This window comes from Cervus canadensis, chromosome 18, assembly GCF_019320065.1.
Source record: "Cervus canadensis isolate Bull #8, Minnesota chromosome 18, ASM1932006v1, whole genome shotgun sequence".
NCBI lineage: Eukaryota > Metazoa > Chordata > Mammalia > Artiodactyla > Cervidae > Cervus > Cervus canadensis.
The window spans coordinates 27,697,980-27,715,974 of NC_057403.1; the positions used below are offsets into that span (position 1 = coordinate 27,697,980).

At 51.2% G+C, this 17,995-nt stretch overlaps 1 protein-coding gene and 1 long non-coding RNA gene across 2 annotated transcripts in view; both read left to right on the top strand.

The window, feature by feature from the left end:
- The first annotated feature begins 858 nt into the window (after positions 1 to 858).
- LOC122420833 lies at positions 859 to 4,007 on the top strand. Its single transcript, XR_006263392.1, has 3 exons — positions 859 to 2,014; positions 2,714 to 2,803; positions 3,356 to 4,007. It is a non-coding gene; the product is annotated as an uncharacterized LOC122420833 (long non-coding RNA).
- Positions 4,008 to 5,287: 1,280 nt separating this feature from the next.
- GPI (glucose-6-phosphate isomerase) overlaps positions 5,288 to 17,995 on the top strand; it is a 29,680-nt gene continuing 16,972 nt past the window's right edge. The window contains exons 1-8 of the mRNA XM_043436346.1: positions 5,288 to 6,218; positions 7,189 to 7,279; positions 7,618 to 7,686; positions 9,112 to 9,231; positions 15,519 to 15,602; positions 15,730 to 15,876; positions 16,625 to 16,696; positions 17,157 to 17,201. Coding sequence (XP_043292281.1) covers positions 6,097 to 6,218; positions 7,189 to 7,279; positions 7,618 to 7,686; positions 9,112 to 9,231; positions 15,519 to 15,602; positions 15,730 to 15,876; positions 16,625 to 16,696; positions 17,157 to 17,201 — 750 coding nt within the window. The 5' untranslated portion in view covers positions 5,288 to 6,096. The remainder of the gene's footprint in view (positions 6,219 to 7,188; positions 7,280 to 7,617; positions 7,687 to 9,111; positions 9,232 to 15,518; positions 15,603 to 15,729; positions 15,877 to 16,624; positions 16,697 to 17,156; positions 17,202 to 17,995) is intronic.

Consider the following 17,995-nt stretch of genomic DNA (forward strand, 5'->3'; position numbering starts at 1 on the left):
CCCTCCTTTTCCATCTGGGGTTCCTGGGAGAGTGGGCATCCAGCTCTGGGAGTATAGCTGAAACTCTGCATCCCAGCCATGGTGCTGGGAAAGGACGGCCCACTGTGTGACCCCTCTCACGATCTGCTTCCTCATGCGGAGACAAGAAATAAACCCTGCCAAAGGTCAGCTCCTTGATTCCCAAAAAGACATGTATGTGGACAAGTGACTGTCAGGGTCTCAACCACATGGGCCTGGGAGTCTGAGGAGCCTCTGGGGCCCGGCTCTTGGAAGTAACACAAACAGATGGCCTTAGGATCCACAGGGGTTGGCTGGCTGGGCCCAGGCCTCTGCTTGTCTGTGAGGGGGACTGTATTTGGGCCTAGGTGAGGAGGAAGGATTGTTTCACGAGTGTCATATTCATTTCAACATTTCCTATTGTCAGGCTCCTTGCTAGTATAGGAGCCAGGCTGCATATAAAATGAAGTCTCTGCCCATAAACTCCGTCTTTTAGGGAAGACAACTCCCTCTTTCCCATTCTTGGTAAGAGATCCATATTCAAGCACTCAATGCTCAGGCAGAAATCCTAGAAGACACTTTTGATGTTCTTTACTCTCCTCTTTCACTTAATTAGCAACTCCCACAAGTGCTACTGTGGTCTTCCCGGGTAGTTCAGCTGGTAAAGAATTCGCCTGCAATGCAGGAGACTCCATTTCGAATCCTGGGTCGGGAAATTCCCCTGGAAAGGGATATGCTATCCACTCCAGTATTCTCAGGCTTCCCTGGTGGCTTGGACAGTAAAGAATCCGCCTGCAATGCAGGAGACTCCGGTTCAATTCCTGGATAGAGCAGATTCCCCTGGAAGAGGGCATGGCAACCCACTCCAATATTCTTGCCTGGAGAATTCCACGGACAGAGGAGTGTGGAGGACTACAGTCTATAGGGTTACAGAGTTTAGTCGGACACGACTGAGCGACTAAGCACAGCACAGCACAAGTGCTTCTGCAAGCATATTTCAATTCCACCAAGTTCTTACATCTCCACTGCCATCAACCTGGTCCTCCCTATCTCTTGCCTTTCCTTCTGAGGCCTAACGTCTCCTGTACACCCCTGCTACCTCGAGGAAGCCTACCCACAGTGCCCACGTGCCTGGGCCTTTCCATCAGTTCTGTCCGGCCAGAGCTCAGCCTCTACCCGGCCTTGTTTAGTACTCCGCTATGTGTCTTTGCGCATGTCCCTCTCACCAGAATCAAAGCCACAGTAGAGCAAGGAGCAAGTCTTGTTCAGGGCCACAAGTGCAGGGTGCAGAACAGCGCGAAGCAACTCCCGATAATACACACGAAATGAGGTGCTGCTAAGGCCAGAGGCGAATTCTAATACAAAGCCAAAACACAGAGCTAGACTTGAATCGGTTTTCACATCGGGCTAAAAGAATACGCAATGACCAGGGTTTGTACTAGAGCCGCAAGGAAGGGCTGTTTAGCTTTTTACCAAGTACAGAGTTTTCTCAGGGTGAAAACCCACGCCCATGTGCGGAGGGGAAATTTTTTTTTAAAGACGTAACTGGATTCACGAGGAAAATCTGGCGACTTTCCGAAGCGACACAACTCAGCTGAGCAGGCGATCACCGCGAGCACGCAACACAAGCTTCGAGCCTCCTGGCGGCGCTGACTCCGCCTTCCGGGTTTCTCTTAGCCTGCGCACGCGCAGTCCGCCCCGACCCGGAGTCTGCGCACTTTCGCGCATATGTCCATCCCAGACGTGCGGGCAGAGGCGTCTGCAAGTTCACCGGTCAGGAGCCGGCGCCTGTCTGAGAGCGGGGACATGCGCACACGTGCACCCCCGGACGTGCGCGCCCACACGCAGACGCGTGCGCTCCCCGCCCGCTCGCTACCTACGCTGGTCCCGCCTTCCCAGTGCTTAGACGCGTGCGCACCGCCCCTCTGGAGAGCGTGGCGGGTGCCGGGGGATTCGCGGAGTTCCTGAGAACCGCGACTCCACACCCTTTCCAGGTCACCGTGACTCAGCATCCTCGGTGGGTGCGCCTCCTCGGAGCAGCTCGCGAAAATCCATCGGCGTGTATAGCCCCACACCCGACCTCCTTCAAATTCGAGCCCTAGAACTGCTGCTACCCTTTGCCCTTGTCCTGGTGATCTGGTCTCCATGCCCTGCCAGACTCCTGTCCAACGGCCCTGAATAGAGGCCTGACTTAGGTCCACCCTTTCATCCAGCCCTCTCTCTCGGTTCCTAGCATTTTGCCAAGGGCACTTGAAAGGGCCTGGCACTGGAACGGTCTATTGAACTTTGAGAGCCAGGTTTTCTTTGGATGGAGGTTGTCAGCCCCAGGTCTGGATGCATAGAACCCTCTGAGAGAACCACTTCTGAACACTGGTACTGTGCGGTTTGCAGACAGGGCTTGGCTCAGCATGTGGAGCCGATTGTGGGGATGGTGGTAGAAAACAGGTTTAACTTCTATCAGTATGTGGTTTAGTCACTAAGTCGTGTCCAACTCTTAACCCATGGGCTGTAGTCCACCAGGCTCCTCTGTCCATAGGATTCTGCAGGCAAGAATACTGGAGTGGGTTGCCATTTCCTTCTCCAGGGGATCTTCCCGACCCAGGAATCAAACCCAGGTCTCCTGCATTGCAGGCAGATTCTTTGCCAACTGAGTTATGAGGGAAGCCACTTTATCATTATAAATATAAAATTACCTTAATATTTTTCTAAACTGCAGACCTCATCCCACTCCCCAAGGTTTGATTAGAGAGGCTACCCTCCACATCCCAGTGTCTGATCACCCCCAGCCCCGGCTGCTCCTTTCCTGGTAAGAACCTCTCTGCTGCCCTACTCAGGGGCTCAGATCCAGCCCAAGGGGAGCAGTGTTGATCCAGTGGTTGTGTTCTCCTACCTCTCTGCCTTTGCCTATGCTGCTGTCCTTGCCTTTGGAAATGTCATTCTTGGCCATTTCCACTTGTAAAATTCTACCCTGTCAGATTTAAAGGCTTAACTGATGTTCAAAGAGAAGGGTGGCGGGGGGGGAGGGGTGATGGAGAGGGCCTGAAAGAATTGCCTGCTCCTCCTCGTTCCCTGTACCCTTTTCCCAAGGCTGAAGAGTCAGGAAGTGGCCTAGGACAGAACCAGGGCAGGGTTGTGATTAAGAACAGGGTTCAAGACTGGGGCAACCTTGAACTGATTCTCTTCTTAGTTGAGCAGAATGGCTATTTTCAGATTTCTTAGCTTGTCTGTTATGTGGAGAGGATAATGGGATATCCCTTATGGGGTGCTATGAGGGTTATGTGGCAGAATTTAGCACAGAGTTCTGCATGCAGTAAACTAGCAGGAGTAGGAAAGTAACCATACTTTCCTGCTAATATAGAAAATCCACATAACTGGAATTTCGACGTACAATGTTAAAATATTATGGGGAGATCTGAGAATTGGTGGGAAATCTGGAATAACTGAAGCTGCTGGGAATCACAGAGGCCAAACTGCTGGAGGTGTACACTAGCGAATGTTAAAAAGAAGATGAAACCTTTAAAAAGGTAATCATTGGAGGCCTTGCCTCCTTCGTCTTTAGGACCTAAGCTGCTCCTGTGGGTTTCAGGTAGATGAAAGTAGACGTTGGGGAAGATAGTGTGGCAGGGGGCAGGTGAACACCCATAAAATCTTTGGAAAGATTGGGAGTTGTAAATGACAGCTTAGCTCAGAACAACATCAAGATGAGGGGAAATCAGTGGTTCATGCTGCAGCTGCGGACCGAGTTGGCCTGGCCCCAGGAACTTGGGTGATGGGATTCACTCTGCCATCTCTCTGGAGGTCGTTCTCTTCATGGTCTGTTCTTTCTGACAGGCAGCTTAACACTACAAAAAAACCTTGAGTTTTTCCTACTGGCTTTGGGTCCCTGTTTGGCTGTCTTGGGCTTCCCTGGTGGCTCAGATGGTAAAGAATCTGCCTGCAATGTGGGAGACCCAGGTTCAATCCCTGGGTTAAGATCACCTGGAGAAGGGAATGGCTACCCACTCCAGTATTCTTGCCTGCAGAATCCCATGGACAGAGGAGCCTGGCGGGCTACAGTCACAGAATTGCAGACAGCCGGACATGACTGAGTGACTTTCACCTCTGACTACTTAGGTCATGTGTTCATCTCTGGCTTAAGTCATATGTTCATCTCTGATTCAGTCAAGGAGGCAGAGGAAGAAACCGAAGGGTGAGAGGTAGTGGCTCTGGATCGAGACAACAGATAAACAGATGTCTCCTGTGGTCACTGAAAAGAGCCTGCTTGAGAAGAAGGGAGGCCGTGGCTCCTACTGTCGAGAGTCATCAAAGGAATCATAGAGCAAGTGGATGTTATAGGTAATAGCTACTGAGACTGGCCTTCCTGTTGGATGGAGTTCTGTTCTGAAACAGGATTGAGGGTTGAGAGTCCTATTCTGTGCAGATAGCTGCTTGGATGGGAACTCTGTGATTGGAGGGTTTCTCAGAATCTAGTGGAACAGATGTTTTCAGCACTGTCAGGGTTCTGCTGGATATGGGAAGCCCATTTAAACTCAGAGTTGACAGATGACCCAAAACTCTGAATAAATAAGGGCCATGTGGCAAGGCTGTTCCCTGCAAAGTCCTGTGACCATCTCTTCAATCTCTGACCCCTCTCTCTTTTCCTTCTTTATCTTTAGGAACTCAAATAATTCTGGGCCAGAAGTGGCAGTGACAGCATGGTACTGGGAGGTAGGTCAGAGGAAGAGCTAAGCCTAGGACTGCAGCAGGACATGGCCACTCCTGGATGGATGGCATTTCTGGGGGAACTGGGCGATGGAGAAGCTCAATTTGAGTGCACAGTCCTTGGACCTCTTCTCTCTGACTACATTGACTCTGTCTTACCCACACTCTCCTCTAGGCTCATGACTTCAAATGCTATCTATTCACTCATGACTCCCAAGTTTTTCCTCTTGCCTGAACCATCCCTCCTCATTCTCCAGACATGAACACCCAACACCTCCACTTAGATGTCTGATAGGTTTTTAAAACTTGTCAAAAACAAGACAATGATCTTTCCCCTAAAACTGGCATTTCTCCAAGATGCAATGGCAATTCCATTTTTTCCAGGAATTTGGGTTAAAAAACAGATGTTATCATTGACTGTTCTTTTTCTTTCTCTTAATTCTTCACTCCATATATATAGATCACCAGGCCCAACTCCTCCTACCTTGACACCTTCATTCCTGGTCTGCATTCTTGCTGTAGCATCCTATCTGTTGTCCTTACTTTCATGCCTACTGAATTGTTGGTCTGATCCTTTGCCATGTCCCCCCTTCGTTTAAACCTTTCAATGGTTTCCCAAATCTGTGGGAATAAAACTCAAAGTTCTCACAATAACTTCTTGCTTTCCTTCCCTCTCTGACCTCATCGTCTATCACTCTCCCCTCCTTCACTCCGCTCCAGCCACACTCGCCTCTTGCTGTTGCTAAAATATCAGCGTGCTTTCCTTAGGAATTTTGCAGCTCCTCTTCCCTTTGCCTGAACACTTCTCCCCCAGATTTCCAAGTGGCTTGCTTTCTCACCTTCTTCAGGCTTTTGCTGAAATGTCACCTCCTTAGTGAGTTTCGCCTTGACCATTCTATTCAGAATTGCATCTTCTATTCCCAGCACCCTTTTCAATTTCCGTTTTCTCAGTAGCACTTATCAGCATCTGATAAGCCGTGTATTTTACTTGTCACCTAAGCGTCCCGAACACCTGGAACACTGCCTGTAACACAGAAGGTTTTGGAGGGAGTTGTGTCAAGTGAATGAATGAATGAACGAATAAACTAATGAAGCAGGCAGAAGCTCGGCCTCTGTTACCCAATCAGTTCCAGGCAGAGGCTGGCAGAGTAGCAGTAGTCCAAGTGGCTGCCAGTTAGCAAGGAGAGAAGAGCTGAGGCTCCGGATCCTCGGCTGTGGGCTTGGTTGCCCCCGGGGCGCGGACGGAGGAGCGGGCCGGGGCGGGGCCAGGGGCGGGGCGGGGGCGGGCGCCTGCGCCATAAAGCTCGCTGCGCTCCGGGGCCCTCCGCCTGCTGTGCGCCGCTCTCCACGCTTCCTACTCGGTGCTCGCCCAGGTCCGTGTTCCCAGCCACTCACGCCATGGCCGCGCTCACCCAGAACCCGCAGTTCAAGAAACTGAAGACATGGTACGAGCAGCACGGCTCTGACCTCAACTTGCGCCGCCTTTTCGAAGGGGACAGGGACCGCTTTAATCGCTTCAGGTGCGTGCGCGGGACGGGAACGCGGGCGCGGACGTGCCGCACCGGGATGCGGCTCGCGGGGCCGTGAGGTGCAGGGCCGGGGCCCAGAGGGCGGGGCGGCGGTCCCCCGGGGGTGGGCGGCCATGGATCCGGGCCCGCCCAGGCCGCACTTCGTCCTTGACGCCTCCTTGAAGCAGGTTTCCGGGTGCTCGCCGGAGGTCTCAGGGCCCCGGCAGCTTCGTCTGGAGGAGTGCCCCCTCCCCGCTTCCCCTCCAGGGGGACATCTCTCTTCCCTCCCTTACCCCCGCATCAGTCCCGGCCGGCTGAAGCAGCCCATCCTTCCGCGGTTGTGAGCAAGGGCCCTCGCTGACGCAGCAGGCGCGGAAGGGCTGCTCCCACTTCATGCGGTCCTGGCTTAGAATGGACCATTCGCGGAGTGTGGTCAAGGGTGGGACAGGCCCGCGGGATTTGCAGGGAGCCGCGTTGGAAGGCTGGAGAGGTGGGGCTGTGATTCCTACCCTGGAGGTTAGATCCGGAGACCCGTGAACGAGCGGTAAAAGAGGAAATCTTGGCGGTTGGGAATGGCCAACCCATTGGTGCGGGTATTGGGCAGGGGAGATCTGTGGCGCCAGATTTGAGGTCCCTGATGGCCAGCCCTGACCTCCAGGGCCTTCTTCCCTGAGTAGGTTGGGTCTCAGGAGCCCTGGGCTAGAATGGTCAGTCTCTGGCCAAGGCGGTGGCAGCGCTCCCAACTCTGTCTCCCCATCGCCCAGCTCAGTTTTCGCGGAGGAAGGGCCCCTCACCCAGTGTCTGCATCTTGCACTGTGCTGCCCCTGCTGCACATCAGCTGGGTGGTCGGGCCGGTGCCAGACACCACTGTGCTGGCCAGCTGAGGCTTGTTTGGATTTGGCACGGGGAGGATGTTTTTTCTGGAAGCATCGTCGGGGAGCAGTCTGGGGTGTGGTGGGCAGCTTCTGCTATCTTTCTGCAGCTTGAACCTCAACACCAACCATGGGCACATTCTGGTGGACTACTCCAAGAACCTGGTGACGGAGACTGTGATGCAGATGCTGGTGGACCTGGTAATGTTCTGCTTCGGAGGGCTTGACCGGTGATCCACGATGTGGCAGGCGAGCAGGGCTTCCTGGCGCCCCCAGATCCCTGAGCATCTTTACTTCCTTCTCTTAGTGGATCTCAGTCACTGCCTCTGTGCCCCTGCCCCTGGCAGAGGTTCTGACTGGCATCCCAGGGGACCCAGTGCCCGTATGTCCGAGCAGACCCTTCCCAGGCAATGGGGGAGGGCGGCGGGCTGCAGCCATCCGTCAGTCCCACGGGGAGCTGCTCCAAGCCTTGTGCTTGGGGGTTGGACTCTTGATGACCATCGTGGGTGGGACCGCCTCTCAATGTCTTCTCTTCTCAGGCTAAGTCCAGGGGTGTGGAGGCCGCCCGGGAGCGCATGTTTACCGGTGAGAAGATCAACTTCACTGAGGTGAGCTGGCCGGTGGACAGCAGTCTCTGCACACCCTCCACAGCCTCTTGGTTCCCTTTGGGGTGCATCTGGCTGTTTGCAGCATCGCCTTGTGTCATACTCCTCCTCTTAGGCAATGCTTTTGCTTAACGAGGGCCCTGAAGGTCTGTTTCCTCAAGCAAGTTGCAGGGTTTGGGGTGTGTCTCCCCCAAGCCTGCAGTCTAGGTCTGGTGAGCGTGGATGGCTTCCGGTGTCTGTGTCTGCCTGGGGACAGCAGCTCTCAAGCCTGCAGGGAGAGGTCTTCTCAAGACATGGTCAGAGAAATGAACTCTGATCTGTTCTTGCTGCAAGTTTCATTAGTTAGTGAAAACCAGACTCCTGTCAAAATCAGTCTCATTGGGCGGAGTCAGCAGGAAGCTATGGCAGGGCCAGGTCTGGGCCACCCTGTTCCTGAATCGCTGTGGAAGCCTTGGAGGCATAAGAATCACCGAGCACTCAGAGCGTCATCCTCATAATGTTCTTAGTCTCCTTTTACATACGGGGAACCTGAAACTCAGAGATCAAGTCACGTATCTAATGTCATTCTCTTTAAGTGGCAGAGACAGGATTCAAACACATCCTGTCTTTCACTGCTGGGCAGCCTGAGGGAGGCTGCAATGAAGGAGGGCTTCCTGGAGGGGTCATTTCATTGCCTACAGAACATGGCTCAGAAGTGAGGCTGGACAGGGTGAGGGTAGTGTGGCATGAAGCCCTCCACCTTAGCGAGCCTCTCCCTGGGTTGGAGTCCTAAGATCATCCCTTCCTGTTCCTCCAGAGTCTCAGATGTGTTTCTTTCAAGGCCTGTGCTGCCCGAAGCTCGATGGGACTGTTGTTCTCAACTTGATAAGGCCAGCTGCCTGGCGCCTATCACAGACTTAGGATCTGTTTTGGTTTCCGGTGGTGGGTGTGATGAAACCCTTGATGAGGGAAGGTTGAGTTGCCTGCTTTGCTCCACTTTCAAGGGGCCGGGATACTTTTCAAAAGGTGCCAACGAGCACCATGAACTTTTTACCAGGAAGATGAGACTGGGCTTCATGAGCGTTGGTCCTCTGTAGCCACTTATTGCTTGTCGCTGGCCTGTGTTGCCACCAGCCTGCCTTCGCTCACTCCATTCAGCTTTCCTTGACCTTGCATGCCCTGAACATCTGGGGCTCACTGGGGCCTGTCCTAGGCCCGTTCTGGTCTCTCTCCCCTTGTGACTATCTGCAGCACAGAAAGCAAGGGGCACTTGCCTTGGTCCCCACCTCCCCTGGATCCTGGGGTGGTCCCTACTTCTGTGAACACACAGTGGGTTCTCTGTATGAGTCCAAACACTTAAAGACCTTAGGGCCTGAATGTCCATTGGGTGCAGCTGGGTGTGTGGCTGCAGTGGGCCGAGGGCCTTCACACGCTGACTCTCGCCCCCAGGATCGGGCTGTGCTGCACGTGGCCCTTCGGAACCGCTCAAACACACCCATTTTGGTGGATGGTAAGGATGTGATGCCAGAGGTCAACAGAGTCCTGGAGAAGATGAAGTCTTTCTGTCAGGTATGGGCTGGACTTCCCAGTAGCCATGTCTGTGCTTGTATCTGGGAATCTAGGGGTCTGGATGGGCCGCCCTTCCACTCTCCTTGGAGAGGACCCCAGCTCTCAGTAACGTGAGGTGGGGGCAGTGGGTGTGATTGCTGGCCATGGGGGGCTCTGCTAAGGCACAGATTCCCCCTAACCCTGTTCTTGGGGAACCCACTACTAGCAGCCGTGGAGCAGCCTTCTTCCTGAACTGAACACCTGTAGGCTCACAGTGACAGTCTGGCCAGGCCAGAGATCTGAAAAGAAAAGTGAGGCCTCTGGAGGATGGAATAGTCGGGGAAATACTTGCTTTTTGTAACCTCTTAAGTCATAGATCTTTATTTCCTGGCCTAGAACTAGATAAAATTTAAAATTTAGGGTTTTCTTGACCACACCCCTGCCAGATTTCCAGAGCAGTCTTTATTTACTGTAAATCTTGCAGAAGTTTCTTGTGCATGCACTAGCTTATCAGTCGTCTCTTCTTTGAAGCACACACACCCACACATGTACACACACATGCAGCTTGTCCCTGCTGCAGCATTAATGCACATAACTGTGCTCCTTCTCCTCCGTGGGTGTTGGGGTTGCCTCAGAGACCGGCTGGAGAGTTCCCCACATACATTGCCGTTGCCTCAGTATCTACCCCAGAGATGGTTCTGCAAGAGTCCGTGGATGTCCTCAAGCCTGTGGTGCAAGGGTGATGTCTGTGGGCTGGACTGTTTGTTTGGGCCTGTGCATGTCTGTGTGTGTGGATGATGCGTGCTCTGGGAGTGATAATCTAAGCTGTGGTCAGCTTTTCCCTGGGAGCAGTGTCCACCACGTGTGGCTGGTCAAAGTCTGGTTACTTTGGGTGAGAGCCATCTTCCAACTGAAATAGCGGGAGGCGATCTGGGCATCCATCCTAGAGGCAAAGGCAGCCAAGTAGGACTTCACACGGTGAGAAAGTCTTGGGATCCTGATTGGAATCTGAATTCCAGAATGTCCCTTCACAGTGGATGGTGCTGCTGATGGGCTTTGGGTGGAGGGGAGGGCGTTTCCCCCCTTCATGGATCACAGCTTTGTCGTGGTCAAGAGGCTTTTGTAACTCAGTGAAGCAATGAGCCATGCCGTGCAGGGCCACCGAAGTCAGACGTTTCATAGTGAAGGCAAAAGGAGAAGGAGGCGGCAGAGGGTGAGATGGCTAGATAGCATCACCAACTCAATGGACACGAATCTGAGCAAACTCCAGGAGATGGTGGAAGACAGCAGCCTGGCATGCTGCAGTCTGTGGGGTCACAGAGTGGGACACAATTTAGTGACTGAACAACAACAACAAAGGGTGTTTCCAGCTATCAGGTGTGAGCGCAAGAACTGATGTGCTCTGTATGAAGCTTGGTGCTCTGTTTGGTCAGCCTTGGTGTGCAAAGGCATGCCAGGAGGAGAGTGTGTGGCCCTGGTTGTCTGGGAAGCTGTTTCCAGGAGAACCCTCCCTTACAGCTGGCTGCTGAAGTACCTGACTCAGACTGATGGGTATTTATAGTACAAAAAAGCTGCTGAATAGCAGCATTTCCCTGGTGAGGAACACTCCCCAGGGCTGTGCTCTCAAAAGTTCACCAAGATTGGGTGAGAATATTCACTGTGACCTTGATTGCCATGGCAAAACCTGAAAACAGCCTGCCCTTATTTATCAGAGGACTGACCAGTAAAATCAGTGTATGTTCATATACTGTAGTCCTGGGCACCATTAGGAATTAGGTACCTATAGCTCCGTTGACCTGCTCTTCTATTCAGGATATACTATGAAGTCAAAAAGGGAAGTTACAGAGCTGGTGGGTTTCGTTAGACACCATCTGGTCAAATAAAGGGTATGTGTAGTTCTAGTAAAGATACACGAAGTTTCCCCTCTTGGATGCTTTATTATAACAAAACTGATGATGAGATTGAGGGTTGAAAAGCTGAGTAATTTATTTTTCTTTCTGTATTGATGGCAAAGTGCTCATGGCAGTTGATTATTATCTAAAAGAAATAAAGTTACCGTGTCTTACTGGTTTTGGGAAATCCATGTATATTAGTTTCCTATCAGTATGTAACAGATACTTCAGAATTTAGCAGCTGAAAACGACAGTCAACATTTCGGTTGATTGATTCTGGCTCCGGTCTTATAAGGTTGTAGTCAAGGTGTTGGCCCAAGGTCACATTCATCTGAAGGCTTGAAGGGGGCTGGAAGACCTTCTCCCAAGATGTTTCACCAGCAGTTGGTGCTGACTTTTGGGATGCTTTAGTTCCTCACCTTGTGAACCTCTCCACAGGCTATTTGAGTGTCCTAATTATATTGAATATTTGCATGGTTACACTCTGGCTGCTTGCATACTTTTTAGAAACCTCTGAAAGGTGAATATAGTAGTATCTTTTACAGATAGCTTAAAAAAAACAAGCAGGATGTAATGTATAGATATCAGCAGGTCCATAAGTACTTCTGTTCCCTTCTGAAATTTAACGGTGTTTTGCTATAATAAAGAAAAAGTTTAAAAGGAAAAAGGACCATGAAAGTTCTATGAGTGAAAAAAAATAACTCCACAGTGTTATTTCGTAAGCCTGTTGGTATAGTTTCATACTCCTAGGGGCTTTTGATCAGTGTTCTGGTCTCCAAAAGCATTCTTGAAAAGTATCTGTATTTTATTTACACATACCATGTAGTTGTTTCTTGATGATTATATATTCAGCTTGGGGCTTGAAGCCCCATTTCATCCCAACATGGATGTATGGAAAGCTGCTTCGGGAAGAACAATGTGAAAGTAAGGTTGAAATGCATGAAGTAAGGTATGGGCGTCCCTGTTGGCTCAGTGGTAAAGGACCCATCTGCTAATGCAGAAGACATAGGTTCGATCCTGGGTCAGGAAGATCCCCTGGAGGAGAAAATGGCATCTGGAATCTACTCCAGTGATCTTGGCAAGAAACCCACTCCAGTAGTCTTGCCTGGGAAGTCCCATGAACACAGGAGCCTGGCAGGCTGCAGTCCATAGGATCAAAAAAGTCAGACTAAACAACAACAACTTAGCGACTATACAACAACGACATGACCAGGTAGCTGATTTTTCCCGGAGTGATTGATTCAACAGAAAGCAAGGCAGAGTGCCTCAAGGCCTTTTATTACCTTGAGCTAGCATTAGAAGTTACTCTTTCTTTTCTGTAATACCCTGTTGGTTGTACAGGTGAACTCTGACCAAAGTGGGAAGGGACTGCACAAGATCATGAATGCAGTGCCAGGAGGTGAGGATCTCTGGGAACCGTCTTGGATGTTGGTTATTGTAGTCTGCCTTCTGGCTCCCAGTAATTCATCCTGTTCCTTCCACATGCAAAACACCCCATTCTCTTTCTCTTAATGCCATATCAGATTACAGTATCAGAAGTCAAGAACTTCATAATCTAAATTAGGTTCAGATATGTCTGTATTTTTTTTTAACATAACTCAAATGCAATTCCTTTTGATCTGAAGATATGTGAATTAAATAGATTATTTTCCTCACACACACTCAACATACAGTTGTGAGATAGGCATAGGATACTTATATAGGATAATTCCCTTGCAAAAACGGAGGAAAGTGGGAGGCACACAGGAATCGTTGATCCAAAGCAGTTCTTTTTTATTTAATTGGAAAATAATTACTTTTCAATTTTGTGATGGCCTCTGCCATATATCAACATGAATCAGCCATAGGCATACATGGGTCCCTTCCTTCTTGAATCCCTACCCCCCTCCCTCTCCACCCCATCCCTCCAGGTTGTCACAGAGCACTGGGTCCAGAGCATTTCTGAAATTCACCAGATGCTTGATTAGGACTCAAGATGTAGGCATCATTCCTCAAAGCTTTTGGCTTTGCTTTTAGTTATCTTTTTTACATGAAAGGTAGTTTGTGTTTGTAACTGCCTGGTCTGCTCACTGCCTATAGAGATGTGGGTTTTGAGGGGGACTTCCTTGGTGGTCCAGTGGTTAAGACTCCACACTTCCACTGCAGGGGGCACAGGTTCGATCCCTGGTTGGGGAACTAAGATCCCGCATGCCATGCAGTGTGGCTAAAAAAAAAATTTAAAAGAAACCTGGGCTTTTAAAAATATTAGCGTGCCACACAGCTTGTGGGATCTTAGTTCCCTGACCAGGGATTGAGCCCAGGCCCTGGCAGTGAAAACGCCAAGTCCTAACCACTGGACAGCAAAGTTTTTGGAAGCCTTATCTTCAGCTAAAATATTCTCTGTTACCACCTTCTCTCTGAGGTCTTAACAAAAGTTTTACAGCTACACAATCTGTTTTACCTTTTGAAGTTTTTGTTACAGTACCTTGGATGTGATCTTTGCCACATCCATCTCTTAATTTCAGAATCAATTATTGCCTGGAGAGGCTGGGAATTTTCAGATCCTACAGTTCCTGGCTTCTTCTTGTTTAAAAGTTCTTCATTAAGTTTATTTCCCTCTGCTTGCATTTTACTGTAAGCACTAAGAAGCCAGGCAATTTATAACAGCCTGAAAACTCTGTAGCTAGGTCATCCAGATCATAATAGATAGTAATAGATCATAGGGCATCTTTTACTTGCCCTGCTTAAAAAATTTATTTATTTATTTATTTTTGGCTGCACCGGGTCTTTATCACTACGTGTGAGTTTTCTCTGGTTGCAGTGAGGGGAGGCTATCTTGTTGTGGAGCACGGGCTCTAGGTGCTTGGGCTTAGTAGTTGTGGCACACAGGCTTAGTTACCGCACGGCGTGTGGAATCCTCCCTGACCAAGGATTGAACCCAGTGTCCCCTGCATTGGCAGGCAGATTCTTAACTACTGGACTACCAGGGAAGCCCTACTTCACCCTCCCCTGATTAATGCAGGCAGCATTATTAACATGCATGCATGTTTATTAAGTTTTCTTTGACTATATAACAAGGATTTTCTTTCTTGCAATTCCCAATAATGTTTTGCTCCTATTTCTTTAAATCTACATCAGCAACCCCCTCAAGGACTTTTAAACCTCTGCTAACAGTCTCTTCCAGGCTTTTATTAACTCTCCTGAGGGCTCTTTTAGCTTTTACCCATATTTCTAAATTTTTCTTATGGTAATACCCTACTTCTAGTGCCAACATCTGCACTAGTTATTTATTATATAGCAGATTGCACCAAAACTTGATTTAAAATAGCAGTAAATATTTACCGTCTTGAAGTTTCTGTGGAGGCTTCCCAGATGGTGCTAGTGGTAAAGAACCCGCCTTCCAGGGTAGGAGACGTAAGAGCCAGGGGTTGGATCCCTGGGTTGGGAAGATCCCCTGGAGGAGGGCACGGCAGCCCACTTCAGTCTTCTTGCCTAGAGAATCCCATGGACAGAGGAGCCTGGTGGGCTACAGTCCATAGGGTCACAAAGAGTCTCACATGACTGAAGTAACTTTGCACACACGCATGCACACACAGTGTCTATGGGTCAGAAATTCAAGCTTAACTGGTTGGTCTTGGTTTAGGGGGGCGTCTCTCTTGAGGTTGTACTGAAGATGTCGGCCAGGGCTGCAGTTATCTGAAGGGTTCTGGAGGATTCTCTTCCAAGGTGGTTCCTACTCATGGGTGGTGAGTTGGCTCTGGCTGTTGGAAGAAGGCTGCCATTCCTCACCGCAATGGCTTCTTCACACAACTGAGTCATCTTATAACGTCGTACATGGTTTCCCCAAGGCGAGCTATCTAAGAGAGCGAGGCAGAAGCTGCATGGTCTTTCATGACCTGGCTTCTGAAGTCCCACCCCACCACTTTTGCAGTGTTCCGGTGAGTTCATAGCCCTGTACTCCATGGGGGCTCACTCTGCGCCCACGCCTCTGTGGGCTTACTCTGCACCCGTGCCTCTAGAGTAGTGTGGCTGAGGAGGCAAGACGCCCTCGGAGCACATGGAGGTTGGCTGCCTGTCTGTCATTCCTGTCCCTGGCATAGACTGGTCACAGTAGTTGGCGTTTCACATCTCTTGGCCTCTGTCATGTTAGGTTCTGCTGAAAGTTCGTTCTTGTTTTGCTAATTCTGCTAATGTTGCTGGTTATGAGATGGGGATATTGCCTCTCCCTTGCACCCTTACTCATGATGGATGAGGGTCTAGTTGATGAGGGTCTAGTCCCTGCCTGAGTGACAGGAATGTGACACTGTGGTCTCAGTAGGCCTCTCTGAGGGCCGGGAAGTTGGAACTAAGGTGTAAGGATACAGAAGTAATGATGCTTTTGAACAGCAGTTTATACTCAGGGGTTTGGGCTGATGACATCTCCCTGCTCTGTGCCAGCGTGTCCGGAGCGGTGAATGGAAAGGGTACTCGGGCAAGGCCATCACGGACGTCATCAACATCGGCATTGGTGGCTCTGACCTGGTAAGGAGCGGGCTGACTTGGGATAGAGGAGGGGGTCCCATCCAGGGCCTGAGTTTCCCCAGAGATAGGACCTGGCTGTTCTCGCCACTTGGGGAATCTTGTTTTCTGACGCTCCATCTCCCCACAGGGACCCCTCATGGTGACCGAAGCCCTCAAGCCGTACTCTGCAGAAGGTCCCCGGGTCTGGTTTGTCTCCAACATTGATGGGACTCACATTGCCAAAACGCTGGCCACCCTGAACCCCGAGTCCTCTCTCTTTATCATTGCCTCCAAGGTACGGTTTCAGCCCCGGCCTGTCTCCCAGCCCTGTGTGCGTTGGGGTGGCAGCAGGGGTGGGGGGAGTGGGTGCTTTGCCGCCGCCCTGCACACTGGACCCTCCCGCCTGCTCTGAATGAGTTGTGCTCTGTGGCTCTGGTGGGCACAGGTACCCTCAGACCGTTCCTTACCTGGTGGCCAACACAGTTCACCCGATGAAAGCCACACTGGTCCACGTGTGCCTCCGTCTGAGGCAACACCCGCTCACTTGGCTGAATCTGCTCAGCCCAGGACCATTCCTGTCTCTGTCAGAGATTTGTCCCTAACGTCTGCTCCTTTCTCATCCCATAGCCAGGCCCAGATAACGTAAGCGTTTTGCTTTTTTGTCATTTACACTCTGCTTACTCATATCCGTACACATTAAATATTAAGAATTAATTCCACCTGGGTTTTGAGATACAGCCAAGTCTGGGCTGAAGGAGCCCCAGGCCACAGCAGCTCTCCTGGCGGATGTTCTAACCTTTGACCTGTGGTTCCTCTGTGAAGTTCTGGAATCACAGGATGACACTGCTTCTTCTAGGCCTCTGCCCCAGAGACACACCGATCGGGGCTTTGTGGACATGTGGGTGGAGGTGATGCGGAGTAACTCACTGACCCGCATGCACTGCTCCTTGTGATAACTGAGCATCCATGTGGCCTTTGCTGCTGAGCTCTGGCTCAGGGCCGTATCAGCTAGGAACCAACTGCTATATACTCTCTGCCTGCAGACCTTCACCACCCAGGAGACCATCACGAACGCAGAGACGGCGAAGGAGTGGTTTCTGCTGTCGGCCAAGGACGTGAGTGCTCGTGGGCAGTGGGCAGGCTGGGAAGGACAGAGTGGGTCTGCCCAGCCCTGTAGCCGGTTTCCCCTGAAGTTGGCAGCAGGAGGCAGCCTTTCTGGTTAAGATACTCAGCTTTGCCAGCCCAGACAGGCCCCAGGTGCAGACCCTGCTGTAACGGCTGACGGCCCTTTCTTTAAGGCTACTGGCCCTGCGGAGCCTCTCTACCCCTGGCCCTGCCAAGTTGACAGGGGAGGCAGCCTGGGCCTCGTGTGCCTGTGAGGTAGGATGGGCCAGCCCGCCTCTGACCGCTCTGCCCACTTTGCCTTGATTTGGGCCTCCTCCAGCAGCCTCAGAACTGAGAACTGGGGGCGGTGGGCCCCACCCAGGGCCTGGGTTTCTCCAGAGGCAGGAGGGTCACTGTCCCTGGGGGCTGTCCCCAGGGTGAGTGTGGTCTAACTTGGCTTATCTCTTGCAGCCTTCTGCAGTCGCGAAACACTTTGTTGCCCTGTCCACCAACACTGTAAGTGCCCACAGGGGTTCCTGTACCACCACCTTGGGTTGGGGCCCCGGCCAGGTCAGGGTCATGGCCTTTCCAAGTGCATGAGCTGACATGTGCTGACAGCGTCATGGATCTTGGCTCAGCCAAGAAGGATTGGTTGCCTATAGGGGATATGAGTTGCAAGCCATACTTGCCACTTCTACAGGCAGATGAACTGCTGCTGCTCCATGAGGAGCTTGCAATCACTGGGATCACATTAACCCCACCTGTTTCCCGGGGCCTGACTGATAGCCACAACATTCCACACGTGTGACCTCCCTTGGCCTCTGCCACTGGCCTCCCCCCAGACAAGATGTGCCAGGTATGGGTGGGGTGGTTGTTCAGTCACCAAGTCATGGCCGACTCTTGTGACCCCATGGACTGTAGCACACCAGGCTTATTTCTCACATAAGCATGTTTAGTTCAGTTCAGTTCAGTCGCTCAGTCGTGTCCGACTCTTTGCGACCCCATGAATCGAGGCACGCCAGGCCTCCCTGTCCATCACCAACTCCTGGAGTTTACTCAAACTCATGTCCAACGAGTCGGTGACGCCATCCAGCCATCTCATCCTCTGTCGTCCCCTTCTCCTCCTGCCCCCAATCCCTCTCAGCATCAGGGTCTTTTCCAATGAGTCAACTCTTCGCATGAGGTGGCCAAAGTATTGGAGTTTCATCTTCAGCATCAGTCCTTCCAGTGAACACCCAGGACTGATCTCCTTTAGGATGGACTGGTTGGATCTCCTTGCAGTCCAAGGGACTCTCAAGAGTCTTTTAAAC